The sequence below is a fragment of the Podarcis tiliguerta genome (genome assembly GCF_965153285.1).
Source record: "Podarcis tiliguerta genome assembly, chromosome: 1".
Classification (NCBI taxonomy): Eukaryota; Metazoa; Chordata; class Lepidosauria; order Squamata; family Lacertidae; genus Podarcis; species Podarcis tiliguerta.
Window position 1 is genome coordinate 8,059,432 of NC_139534.1, and position 14,305 is coordinate 8,073,736.

Genomic DNA, 14,305 nt, shown 5'->3' on the forward strand with positions numbered 1-14,305 from the left:
CTGCAAGACTTGGAAAGCCATTTTTTAAGGTTGACAATTACTTTAAATCATCGTTATTTATTTTCAAAAGATGACCAGTGAGAGTTTGATAAAAGAAGACATCTGACAAGTAGAAGATCAATAGGAAAGGGATCTGTTGCAGCACACACATCTGCTGAAATTCAATTCAGGTGCAAGCACAACTGTCTTAACTCTTCCTGCAAGCATTCCCTGGTTTAGCAGTAGCAGATTAAGCCGTATCAGAAAGTGTGGTGTAGTCACAAACGAAGCAGTGAAAACGCCCTGAATAGAACATCTGTGAATATTGCTACTGTAGGATGGAAAATTGGAAGAAACACATAAGTTTTCCATTTTGGTCCACAGAAGTTTTCCTTTTTTGAATTACTCAAAAGTACAATTTGTCAAGAGCTGTGCAGCACATCTGTCAAGCTCCAAATCTGTTTTAGTTAGAACTTTATTCTAAAGTTACTTTTGTTGTTTAGTCGTTCAGTCGTGTCCGACTCTTCGTGACCCCATGGACCAGAGCACGCCAGGCACTCCTGTCTTCCACTGCCACCCGCAGTTTAGTCAGATTCATGTTTGTAGCTTCAAGAACACTGTCTAACCATCTCATCCTCTGTCATCCCCTTCTCCTTGTGCCCTCCATCTTTCCCAACATCAGGGTCTTTTCAGGGAGTCTTCTCTTCTCATGAGGTGGCCAAAGTATTGGAGCCTCAGCTTCACGATCTGTCCTTCCAGTGAGCACTCAGGGCTGATTTCCTTAAGAATGGATGTGTTTGATCTTCTTGCTGTCCATGGGACTCTCAAGAGTCTCCTCCAGCACCATAATTCGAAAGTTACTACTTTGTTCTAAATGCTGCGTCACACTCTATGGATGGAAAGATACCAAACTGTTTACACTGGCCTGTATGTCAACCATATTCCTTAAATAGCCAGTGGAGAAGTGAAACTGCTGCTACATGCTTTGTTGTGTATACCAGCAGAAGATCTGACTATCCTATCCTTTTGTCTTGTGCTTTTGCTGTTTCTTTGGAAACCAGAAATCTGATAACTTCATGTAGTCAGCATAAAATAGAATGACGACCTTGTCTAGCGCAACACCAGCCAGTATATTTCCCCCCATAAATTAGACATACCATAGCTATGCTGCTATGATCTAATAAGAATCTAAAAGTAATTAACTGATTTTTATAAAAATATATATATATCAAAAACCCAACCTTAATCAAATATGTATTCTTATCAGGGTTCTGAGGCAGCAGTAAATTGGGACATTTAAAAAACTGGGACCTCATCCAATCTGTGATCTGATCAGGGTTCAATGGTTATAATAAATTGGGACTATTAAAACTGGGATCTCATCCAAAACTTTATTTTGTCTAAACCACAGAACCTAGCGGTGCTGCTAAGTCAGGAATATTCAATGAACAGAAATGCTGTGTTGAATTAACTCTTACCAAATAAGATGCAAAAAGTATAGGAGATTCAACACAGATACACTCGTTCTAACATTGCATTGTGGTTATAATAACATTAGCTATGTTTTATTTGAAATTTAATAAGATTTTTTAGTATAATATCTTTCTATATCTATCAATACAATTACTATATAATGTTATTTTAGAAGCAATAATAATAACAATCTATTTCTGCTATCCATTTCGGGCACAACCTGCCTTAACATTGATATCCACTATCACTTGGAAAAGAAAAGAAAAAAGATGAAACATTGCATAGGTTAGAAATAGATTTTCAAGTCTCCAGCATCCCTTCAAATATACAGGCCTGGTTCAAAGGTCACAATAATCCAAACTGTGTCTTACTGGGACCACGTATATGTTTGGGCTCATAGAGAAGAACTCAAATCCACTTTGCTCCTTCCTGGTCTTATTTATTCCTATGCCCCATTGAGTTAAGATGAATCCCAAACTGGAATTAAGATTGCATGAAGAAATATCAACAACCTCAGATATGCAGATGACACAACTTTGATGGCAGAAAGTGAGGAGGAATTAAAGAACCTTTTAATGAGGGTGAAAGAGGAGAGTGCAAAATATGGTCTGAAGCTCAACATCAAAAAAAACGAAGATCATGGCCACTGGGCCCATCACCTCCTGGCAAACAGAAGGGGAAGAAATGGAGGCAGTGAGAGATTTTACCTTCTTGGGCTCCATGATCATGGCAGATGGTGAGAGCAGTCACGAAATCAAAAGATGCCTGCTTCTTGGGAGAAAGGCGATGACAAACCTAGTCACCATCTTAAAAAGAAGAGACATCACCTTGCCGACAAAGGTCCGTATAGTTAAAGCTATGGTTTTCCCAGTAGTGACGTATGGAAGTGAGAGCTGGACCATAAAGAAGGCTGCTCGCCAATGAATTGCTGCTTTTGAATTATGGTGCTAGAGGAGACCCTTGAGAATCCCATGGACTGCAAGAAGATCAAACCTATCCATTCTGAAGGAAATCAGCCCTGAGTGCTCACTGGAAGGACAGATCATGAAGCTGAGGCTCCAATACTTTGGCCACCTCATGAGAAGAGAAGACTCCCTAGAAATGACGCTGATGTTGGGAAAGATGGAGGGCACAAGGAGAAGGGGACAACAGAGGACAAGATGGTTGGACAGTGTTCTCGAAGCTACCAACATGAGTTTGACCAAACTGTGGGAGGCAGTGGAAGACAGGAGTGCCTGGCGTGCTCTGGTCCATGGGGTCACAAAGAGACGGACACGACTAAACAACTAAACAACAACGTCTGAACCCAGGGTTATGGTTAAGCACTAACCCTGAAATGTAGCCAAGATTGGCACAGGAGTAAAAAGAAGACGACTAGGCAGGAGAATGTTGGGCAAAAGATTCCTGCATTGCAGGCGGTTGGATGAAATGACCCTCATGGCCCTTTCTGACTTCTAGGATTCTATGAAAGTGGCTGGAAGCAACTTTGCCCAGATGCTTGCATGGTCCCAGCAAGCCATAGTTTAGCTTACCGTGCCGCGTAAATCAGTTTCTCTCTCTCCCCATACACATGAATAAAAATGTTCTCTTCTTCTTCTGTGGGATGAATGTAGCTTGTACAGGATGCTCAGAGCTGCAATATTAAATTGCACTTTCCAGAACATATGTATTGATTTAATGAGTATTAACATGAGCAAGGCTCAGGACCGGTAAGACAGGGGAGAACAATTCTACGGTGTTGGAAGGCTTCCTAGAAGTAAACCACAAACTTGAAGTCATTTGCAAAGTCCTGAGTCTGAGAATCACTTGCTTAAATATTCAGTCCTTGCCGGCTGCTGAAAATAAGAGCCAGATGTACATTCAACTTCTTACTTTTCTGCTTATACACTTATTTTCTCCAGTGAGAAAACCACAAGCACAAGTGTTTTTATTAAGAAAATAAGCTCCTATCACAAAGGAACCAGCATCAAAATTTAACTGTATGCAAGGCTGTGCCAGTGGAGTTCCATTGGCTCAATGGGACTTTTGTTCCCTCTCTTTCTTCCCCAGTAAGCCCCCCCCCCCATACGCTCCAGAAAATCCCCCCCCAAGCTTCTGGAGCTTATTTCGAGGCAGCAGGAGCAGGGGCAGGGACTGGATAGGACAGGACAAGGAGACCAACGTCTGGTGCAGTGCATTGGCTATGGCCCCAAAAGATGTTAAAGCAAAGATTATGGGATAATGCATACAGTGACTTGCGATCTCGATCACACGCAGTCTGTAGTCTGCTGGCAGTAGGAGTACAATATGGGTATGTCTTCAAGTTAACATCTTACATCAAAAACCTGACAGTACCAAACTATCGAAGGCTTTTCACCAAAGCCAGACTAAACGTCTTTCCTTCTGCAGTGTTGGATGGCAGGTTGAGAGGAGTTCCCTACCAGGACAGACTTTGCTCGTGTGCTCAAGACATCGATTCCATAAAGCATATTTTGTCGCACTGTGCAAAATATGAGCAAGCCAGGGCTGAACTGATATTACCCTTGCTGGTACCTTTCCCAGGAAAATCAGAGGCTCACTATGTCAGGTTCCTATTGGAAGACCGGACAAATGCTAGAACATTAGCAGTGGCAAAGTTTTTATCGGTGGTTGCAAGAACCAATGATCCCTATATTCTGAACAAAATGCTTGTTTAACCTGGAGGTAGGCTGTATGAATTGTGTATTGCTTTGTAATGATTTGTTGGGTCTCTGGACCGTAATAAAGATTGATGATTGATGATATTTACAATTTATATTCTATCATGAGCTTTTATGAAAAAAATCAATAAATTATTCCATATATACACCCATTTCTGTGTGTGTATCCCTATTTATTTATCAGCAGAAATATGTAAGGATCTCCTGAAAATAATAATCTCAGTGGGGATACTTAGGAGAAAGAGGTAAATAATCAAGAAAACAGCTCTGTTTCAGCAGATATTAATATTAAATTCAGTTTTTAAGAAGAGGACAATTATCACAAAGTACAAGCTACTCAAAACATCTGGTTTACTTTAGATAGATCTTCAAAGACAAGAATATTAAAAAGCAACATGAGTAGCCTCCTAGGTATGAGTGAGGGAGACACTTTTCATTTCAGAAAAGGAAGCCTGCCTCTCCCCATATTGAAAGTTTAATCTGTAGTGGTTTAAGACTGAATCATCTCAATTAAAAAGAAAATACACTGAAAGTAATGTTTTCCTTTTATGGGTAGACTTTAAGCCTTTGAAGCTGGTCTAGCCAAATTTTGAAAAGCAGCAGCTACACAATGACTTTATGCATACCATAAAACAGATTCACTCTGATGAGATAATTGCTCGGATTACGAAGGACTAGTAATCTGCTCTCTGCGAAAACTGTAACCCTGGAAAATGAAGAACAGCAGTGGCCTCCTTATGGAGAACGGATCTTTAGTTTTGAGTCACTGATGTGTCAAGGGTGACTTTCACCTACAGCTATAGCACATTGTTGGCTGGACCAACAAATATTCTCGTGTCTAAATGGCTAGGTAAAGGGACCCCTGATCATTAAGTCCAGTCACGGATGACTCTAGGGTTGTGGCGCTTATCTCGCTTTACTGACCGAGGGAGCCGACGTTTGTCCGCAGGCAGTTTTCCCGGGTCATGTGGCCAGCATGACTAAGCCGTTTCTGGCGAACCAGAGCAGTGCATGGAAACGCTGTTTACCTTCCCGCTGGAGCGGTACCTATTTATCTACTTGCACTTTGACGTGCTTTCAAACTGCTAGGTTGGGAGGAGCTGGGACCAAGCAACGGGAGCTCACCCCGTCGCGGGGATTTGAACTGCCGATCTTCTGATCGGCAAGCCCTAGGATCTGTGGTTTAGACCACAGCACCACCCGTGTCCTGCCTGTCTAAATGGCTAGCCAGTTGTCATCTGACTGGTTTTGTCCGGCTATTGCCACTCATAGATGAGCAGCTTCTTCCAGGCATGAAAGGCACTGAACATTTACCAGAAGCTTCAAAGGGGTGCAGTTTAGCTATGTTTACAATGTGGACTACGCTCTCTGTGCCAGCATCTCCACAGAAACATCCAACGCACAAGCAGTCAGTGCTGATGGTGAGGAGGGGAAGAAATCTGAACATTTGAGCTATGGATGAAAAGAGGCCACAGCTCCAAAGACGCTTAAAAACAGGAAGGAATAGGAAAACATGGCGCCCATGCTGTAGAAACGTGAATAAGAAAATCTAAATAATACACACATAAGTGGTGGTCAGGTATTTAAACAATTTAAAAAGCAATTTACCACAGGCCTTTTCTAAGACTTATGTGGATTTTTTCCCAGCAGTAAGACTTGACATCTGCACATTCTTGGCTGATTGGGCTAAATGGCTGCGATCATCCCTGCCAGGTGTCAGAACATCCCATTTACTGTTGAAAAGACACCTGACAGCCATTCTAGCCAATCTACACTTACAGAGGACATTGTGCTTCCTTAACTAAAATTCTTTTGAAGAGCTCACCCGTCAGCCTTTGTGACAACAGAAGATTTTCTGGAAATGTTTATCACAGAACTGTTCCCGTCAGTTGGGCCCAGTCAGAACCAAGATGGCCGCTTTCAGCGTAATCCTCTCCACTTTGTGCGTTGGAGACATTTGCTTCACAGAAGGAATTGCTTCGTGTGACAGCAAGCTTTCCCTCTGACTTCTCTGAGATGTTTTCACTCTTTTTTCTTGACAACCAAGCCAGGAATGAGGTCAGGCTGATCAGACAGGTTGCCCCATTCTCTCTGCAGACATCTCTCAACACAACCGAGTGACTTGGCGGGAGAAGAAGAGAGCATGTTGGGTATTTTTACAGTTGCCTAGTGTTATGCATTAGACCAGGCTTCCTCAGCCTCAGCCCTGCAGATGTTTTTGGCCTACAACTCCCATGATCCCTAGCTAGCAGGACCAGTGGTCAGGGATGCTGGGAACTGTAGTCTCAAAACATCTGGAGGGCCGAAGTTAAGGAAGCCTGCATTAGACCAAGGCAATCTTTATCTCTCCAGTCTCAATGGCTGGCCACACTGGCCAATTCTTATCTGACTGGTTGGGCTTGGTCCTACCATCCAAAGAGCAGCTGCTTCTTTGAGGCTTCTCTCCCCGGAGTGGACAGCACCATTGAAAATGCAGTTTTCACCTAGCAGTATTGTAGGAACCCAGGGTTTTTTTTTTGCACCCGACGTGCGCCACATGTGAAACTGTACATGGGCCACAGCAAGCCAAAAGAACTGGAATATGTAAACATGTGACACCCACAAAAACCAAACCAAACCCTACATTGGCCTGTTCCACCAGTCCTTGGTTAACGGAGGCCTCAGTACTGGGTGGAAGGAGGCCAGTGTATCAGAATCTTTCTTATGAAAAGCAGCACAGAGTTAGGCCAGAGTGCTTGGCCTCTCCCTGTTTCCCTTCAACACCAACCCCAACAAAATCTGCCATGTTACCAGGCATGGAAAGTAAGCAGTAGGAGTCTAACGAACTTTTACCAATGATACCAAATTTGTTGCTGTTTAGTCGTTCGGTCGTGTCCGACTCTTCGTGACCCCATGGATCAGAGCATGCCAGGCACTCCTGTCTTCCACTGCCTCCCGCAGTTTGGTCAATCTCATGATGGTAGCTTCAAGAACACTGTCCAACCACCTCATCCTCTGTCGTCCCCTTCTCCTTGTGCCCTCAATCTTTCCCAACATCAGGGTCTTTCCCAGGGAGACTTCTCTTCTCATGAGGTGGCCAAAGTACTGGAGCCTCAGCTTCAGGATCTGTCCTTCCAGTGAGCACTCAGGGCTGATTTCCCTAAGAATGGATAGGTTTGATCTTCTTGCAGTCCGTGGGACTCTCAAGAGTCTCCTCCAGCACCATAATTCAAAAGCAGCAATTCTTCGGCGATCAGCCTTCTTTATGGTCCAGATACCGAATTAGGAGAGCAATTAAAATCTCCTACAAGGCCAAGTTGTTTGTACCTGTGGCTTTCGCACACCACATACAACACTCCTTTCAGCCCCGGGCCCGCCAATTGTTACGTTTTACGATAAATTAATTTCTCTCCTAGTAGGGAATGTGCAGAGTCTACATTCTAGTAAATCTTTCCTGAAGTTTTCGTCCATTTGGAAGGCAAGACAAAGTATGCAGCTAGTGAAGTCATAGTGGCAGCAAGATCTATGGCACCGACTCGCTGTGCAGTCGCCGTTGCCAATATGTGCATTAAAATCTTAGGCCTGAATTACATTATACATTATGGGATTAGTGAATCTGGGGACAGGGTTATAAAACTCATCTTTACTGTCTATGTAAGCTATCATTAGGTGAGCAGTCAATAACAACATAAAGCACTAAAGTTCCACTCAACTGGATAACTTGGAGCTTATCTTTCAAAATCTCCTGCAATTCCACCCCTCCCAGTAATATGTCACAAGGAAGGAAGCTTTCCCTTTTTCTTGTTGTTAATATCATCTGCTACCTTTCCAAGGGCTGAGCGATAAATTATTTTTACCAGCCCAAACTAGGCTCCTGAGTTACTTCAGACTTGTCTTCCCTAGAGACCAGTTCACACTGTAAATGCGTGTTCGTCATTTGATGACTGAAGCATCACACAGGCGATTTGTATCTGCAAACAAGCTAGGTAAAGGTAAAGGGACCCCTGACCGTTAGGTCCAGTCGTGACCGACTCTGGGGTTGTGACACTCATCTCGCTTTATTGGCCGAGGGAGCCGGCGCACAGCTTCCGGGTCATGTGGCCAGCATGACTAAACTGCTTCTGGCGAACCAGAGCAGCGCACGGAAATGCCGTTTACCTTCCCACCGCAGTGGTACCTATTTATCTACTTGCAGTTTGACGTGCTTTCAAACTGCTAGGTTGGCAGGAGCGGGGACAGAGCAACGGGAGCTCACCCCGCCGCAGGGATTCGAACCGCTGACCTTCTGATCAGCAAGCCCTAGGCTCTGTGGTTTAACCCACAGCGCCACCCGCGTCCCATGCAAACAAGCTATGACTCATCTTATCCATCCATTCATCCAAAAATACAGTCAGCATAAAATAATCACGGAGTACAGGTGGTCGCAGACACCATGGGTTTGAAGATAGTTATTTCTCAAGTAGCTTGGCTCATCAGATTAGACGGGGGAAAACTGTGGAACTGCATGCATGTGCTAGTACGAAGCATTCCTACACGACGCAATGGACTTGTGATGCAGTTGCTAGCTATCACTGCCCTAAGCAATGTGAGATTGAGAGTGAGGTTATGTAGATATGACAGAGAAAACAGAAATAGCCTGCTTATCTCAAGTCATCCTTTGGGAATTCACTGGATAAGCATCCCCCCTCCCTTACAACAGAATTAAAAGGATATGAAATTGCCCAGTGGAAAAAAAGGTGATATTTCAGCTCTCGTTAATTGTGGGATAAGAATCAAATATGTGAGTTAAAAATATCATCTAGGTTCATCAGCTTCTAAGCACACCTGCTGTTCTCCATTTCAGTCTCAAACATTTCCAGGTCAGAAAGGTGAATAATTATTAGAGAAGATAAACCAGAATTATAAAGGCATTGAACTGACTGTTTTTAATAGGTTCTTACCAATTAACTGTCACTCCAGGGAATACATTCTATTTCAGAGGAGAATTTATCACTAAAAGAAATGTTAACAACAATTATTCCACGTCCAATTGGAACATTAGCCCTAGAAACAGACGGGATCATTCCTTCAAGTCTGCCAACGATTTTGCAAATGACACTGGCCCTTTAACAGATGGGACACATACTTCTTAGCTTGCCAGGATCCTAATAAAAGACATTGGCTCCTGTAAATGAAGGACACATACCTCTCAAATTGCCAGCATCCAAACGGGGAGTTAGAAGTTGAAAATAAAGGAGGACCCAGGCTAGCAGTACTAGGCATATGTTGCAGAAATTTCAGTACCACCGGTGCAAACCTCGGCCAAATACTAATTAATTTGTAAAAACCACTTATGTATATTCAGGAAAAAGTTCCATTTCTACTAGACAGACTGTCAGTTGTGCCATAACAGAAACTGGGGGGGTAGTGTTTCGCTTCTCAGTTTGTTTGGCATGGCTGCTGATTTTGTGATTGTCAGATATTGTTAGAAGATTTCATCGTTCTTATAAAGCTTTGGTCATATTTTTATGTAGAAAATCATGTTATAAACAAATTTATAATGAAACAATTTGCTGCACTGAGCAACCAGAACTAATTAACAGAATTAATTTTGTTCATTGCTGGGTGATGTGGTCTTGTATTTTATGACATTTAAAGGATTTTCATTGTTTTTCTTATGAGTTGGCAGTTTATAGATGCCCCAACAAACAAACAAACAAACAAACAAACAAACAAACAAACAAACAATAACCATTAGCCTTCTGGTCACAAGTTGTGACCCACCAAGCCAAATGATGTCCACAAACTTACCTTTTCAGGGCTCTAAATCACACATGGAGCCTAAATGTTTACAGCTGGCTCCCTGCTGCAAATGTTACCATCACAACACATAAAAAGTGATGCGACAAAGGGGGCAGGGTCATTCCACCTGCTTGCATGAATGCAATTGTGTGACGAGGAACACCTGAGGAGAGTTTAAGTATTTACCTGTACTTGGGATCTGTCTCCCTCCCCCCCCCCCCCACCTCTTTCAGTGCGGAAACAGATACAGCTTGAATTATGAAGGAAGAGATGGGGGTGGGGGTCTTTAATTAAATCCACAAACCCACCCCTTATCTCAACCCATTAATTATCTTTCAGAGACAGAAGCTAAGCAGGCCAGCTGTGGCAGAACAGACTCTAGTGCAGGCACATAGGCAAACTCAGTCCTCCAGATGTTTTGGGACTACAACTCCCATGATCCCTAGCTAGCAGGACCAGTGGTCAGGGATGACGGGAATTGTAGTCTCAAAACATCTGGTGGGCGGAGGTTGAGGAAGCCTGGTGTAGTGTGTGGTGGACGTGTAAAGAGGTAAAAGCTTACTGGGAAATGATACATAATGAGTAAAAGAAAATGTATAAAAACACTTTTGTTAAAAAGAACCGGAAGCATTTTCACTGGGTACAGTGGGAGAAGAGATACCAAAGGGAGAAAAAAATTATTTATCTATGCAACAACTGCAGCAAGAATCCTTTTAGCCTAGAGTGGCTGGGGAAACCCAGCCAGATGGGCAGGGTATAAATTTATTATTATTATTATTATTATTATTATTATTATTATTATTATTATTATCATTATTATTATTATTAATGGAAACAACAAGAAATACCAATGAAAAGAGAGTGGCAGATGAAGATGATGGATTTTGCGGAAATGTCAAAGCTGACAAGGAAACGACCAGCACGATCAAGTATTCCAAAAAGACTGGAGGAAATTTATACAATATTTGAAGGACCATTATGAGCAATTAACAACACTAACAGGCTTGTGAGAAGACTTGCAATGATAATTGTTCTTACCTTTCTATATTGATTCAAAAATTGTGACATTTTGAATGAGTGAAACGTTAAGTTGGAGAATGCTTAAATGCTATGATATCAAGTTGAACTCTAAAAACCAAGAGGCGGGAGGGGAGGGAAGTCAAAGCTCGTAAGAGCAAAAGAAGTTAGGTGGATAATGAGGATGTGTTTAAATATTATAAAATGGAAACTCAATAAAAAATATAATAACAAACAAACAAACAAAACCAGTGTGTAGCGAAGCAAAGTGAGGCTTGCTGTGGCTCAAGAGTCTGGCAAAAGACTGAGGAGAGGTAACAACATGGCTGTCTGCAAGAGAGAAATGAGTGACACGTTGGTTGTAGGATGACTGGGGTGCTATGGAAGTTGTATCTGCTCTGGCTTCTTGCCCATCTTAGAATCATAGAATAGAATCATAGAATCATAGAGTTGGAATAGACCACAAGGGCCATTGAGTCCAACCCCCTGCCAAGCAGGAAACACCATCAGAGCACTCCTGACACATGGTTGTCAAGCCTCTGCTTAAAGACCTCCAACGAAGGAGACTCCACCACACTCCTTGGCAGCAAATTCCACTGTCGAACAGCTCTTACTGTCAGGAAGTTCTTCCTAATGTTTAGGTGGAATCTTCTTTCTTGTAGTTTGGATCCATTGCTCCGTGTCCGCTTCTCTGGAGCAGCAGAAAACAACCTTTCCCCCTCCTCTATGTGACATCCTTTTATATATTTGAACATGGCTATCATATCACCCCTTAACCTCCTCTTCTCCAGGCTAAACATGCCCAGCTCCCTTAGCCGTTCCTCATAAGGCATCGTTTCCAGGCCTTTGACCATTTTGGCTGCCCTCCTCTGGACACGTTCCAGTTTGTCAGTGTCCTTCTTGAACTGTGGTGCCCAGAACTGGACACAGTACTCCAGGTGAGGTCTGACCAGAGCAGAATACAGTGGCAGTATTACTTCCCTTGATCTAGATGCTATACTCCTATTGATGCACCCCAGAATCTTCAGTGAACACAGGACAAAATATACCTGTCGCTCAAACTCACCTTTCCCGCTCCTCCTTCATCTTTTCCAGGTCCTCTTCTCTGAGGGTGCCATGCTTGGAGTTTCCCTTCTGATCACCTTTGGTACCTTTCTCCTCTTTTTTCTTGCCAAACCTAATTAGGAGAGGTGAGATTAAAGGAGGCTTAGAAACAGGAGGAAAAGTGGGCATAAACCAAAAACCACGTACAGTATAATTTGCTTCTGCTTCTGCTACAAGTTGGATCCTCCTAACAGAGGGTCCATGTTGTGCTCGGCCCCTGAAACTCTTCCTCAACCGGCTTGTGGGCTGGGCTTGCCCCCCTCCAAGCCGGTGGTGCCACAGTTATGCCACTGGCTTTTAGGCAACTGGCATCGTGGCAAAGATTGGGGGTATAGCATGTTCTCCATAATAGAGGGCACGTGTTGCGGTGGGGGCCAAAAAGGCCACCCCACTGTTGTTGGGCAAATTGGCCACATGCTGTGATTGGGCAAGGAGTGTTGCTGGGGAGAATCTTACGTTGCTAAAGTATGGGAGGGGTCAGAGGTCTTAAATGCAGGGCTCGCAGCCTGGGGCCTTCTCTTGGGCTGCGTGCACCGGATCACCTGCCCACCCTCCCTGAAAAGGGGGGGGGGTTCATTGTCCTCTGACCTTGCTATGCCTGTCATGGGGTCGTCTGCCTTGGGGCAGGGGCCTGGTAGGAATTTTGTCCATTTGGCTGATTGGCTGTTGCCATTTGGTTTTTGCCTACTGCGTAGCAACTCGTCACAACTTGTAAGGTTGGCAGTTAGGCATTGGTTAAAATTGGTTGGAGGAGGAGTGCATGCCAACCCCTCCAATGGTGGTGCTGAAAGGGAATTCTGTTAGAGGAATCCAGGGGCTTGCCATCCCTTTTGTCCTAGTCCCTGGCATCGGACTTGGGCCGTGCAAGCACCAGGGGGCATGAGGGTGAGAGATGAGGGACTGATGTCCAGCTTCATTTCTCCCCAATATGGTTCTCCCTGACTGGCTTCCGCTGGAATCCGGAAGTCAGTTCTGTCCCTGGGCAAGGACAGATAGCCGTAACCAATGCCTAAGCAACCATTCACGTGTGTGTATTTAAATAAAGTTGTGGCCAAATTCATGCCAAAAACCTTAAACAAAAATTGATGTGTGAAGTGTGAGTTATTGGGGTGGCCCTGGGGGACCTCGATGAGCAACTATTAGGCAGCGTGACGTAGGGACCTCCTTTTGCTTTGCGCTGCGGAACACCCGCCCACCCACCCGTTAATTAGGTCCTGTTTGGCCTTGCTTTGGACTTTGGTTGGTCGCCTGTTTTGGAACTGGGGCCGGGTAGGAATTTTTCCCAATGTGGCAGATTGGCTGTGGCCACTTGGTTTTTACCTACCTCTTCGCAATTGTCACAACTTTGTAACGTTTGGCGGTTAGGCATTGGTTTAGGGGGATGTGGGGAGGGGCGGTGTGGCCATCACCTGCCCCTCCAATGAGTAGGGTATTCCATTAAAGGAATCAAGGGGTCTGGATCTTGTCCGAAGCCCAGAGAGGGGCTAGGGCCATGCCAGGACCCCCGGGAACCCCAGGGGTGAGCACCAGTCAATATACACTGACAGAGATCCCCCTGCTGGTTGTTCACCCTTACAGGGTTCCTACAGGGTGGGACAGAAGCCAGATATAGTTTTGATACCAATGCCTAAGTCAATATCAGTCACATTTGTGTATTCAATAAAGTTGTGGCCAAAATTTGCCCATTAACATTTAAACTAAATTCTATCTCCACTGTGTCTTTATTTCCATGAGGGATGGGTTTTGGGGCTCGGAGCACAACTCCTAAAATAAAGCTGATATGTAACTAAACATTCCTCAGAGTACGAATTAACTAATTTTCCATACACTTGGAGCTTAATTTTTCCAAGACACATGAGTAATGCATGCTAGAGATTTCTCAAGATGTTAAATGAATGGAGTTTTCAGTGCTAAACTATTATTAGCATAAATTTCGAAGGAGCTGAAGGGTCTTCTTTCCCCAGGGACAGCTTGTGTGTAAGTAATCCTTTGGCAGGCTCCAAGCTAACGCAAGGAACCACCAAACCATATCTTGGTCTCATCAATAAAAGCTCCTACACATCACGCACAGCCTAAGCTGCATTCTCTTTACCTCTAAAATAAAGGTTATGCGTAGACAGCATCAAACTAAATGATACTACGTTGGATGAACAACAAAAATAATCTACTTTAGGGAAACCACTTTGCAAAAACTCAATACTCTTTTTCATTACGAACAAGTAACTTGCATATGGTAGTGACATAAAAGGTCCTGCAAATAATAGTTTTCAATTGTGCGCATATGTGTGTGTGTG

At 43.7% G+C, this 14,305-nt stretch overlaps 1 protein-coding gene and 1 long non-coding RNA gene across 3 annotated transcripts in view; one reads left to right on the forward strand and one right to left on the reverse strand.

The window, feature by feature from the left end:
- The window catches only part of PARD3B (par-3 family cell polarity regulator beta), a 588,896-nt gene that overhangs the window by 175,719 nt on the left and 398,872 nt on the right, over positions 1–14,305 (reverse strand). For both annotated transcript variants that reach the window (XM_083400643.1, XM_083400642.1), the window contains one exon: positions 11,974–12,084. In XM_083400643.1, the coding sequence (XP_083256769.1) occupies positions 11,974–12,084 (111 nt within the window). The remainder of the gene's footprint in view (positions 1–11,973; positions 12,085–14,305) is intronic.
- LOC310659675 overlaps positions 1–14,305 on the forward strand; it is a 233,052-nt gene that overhangs the window by 87,941 nt on the left and 130,806 nt on the right. The window lies entirely within an intron of this gene.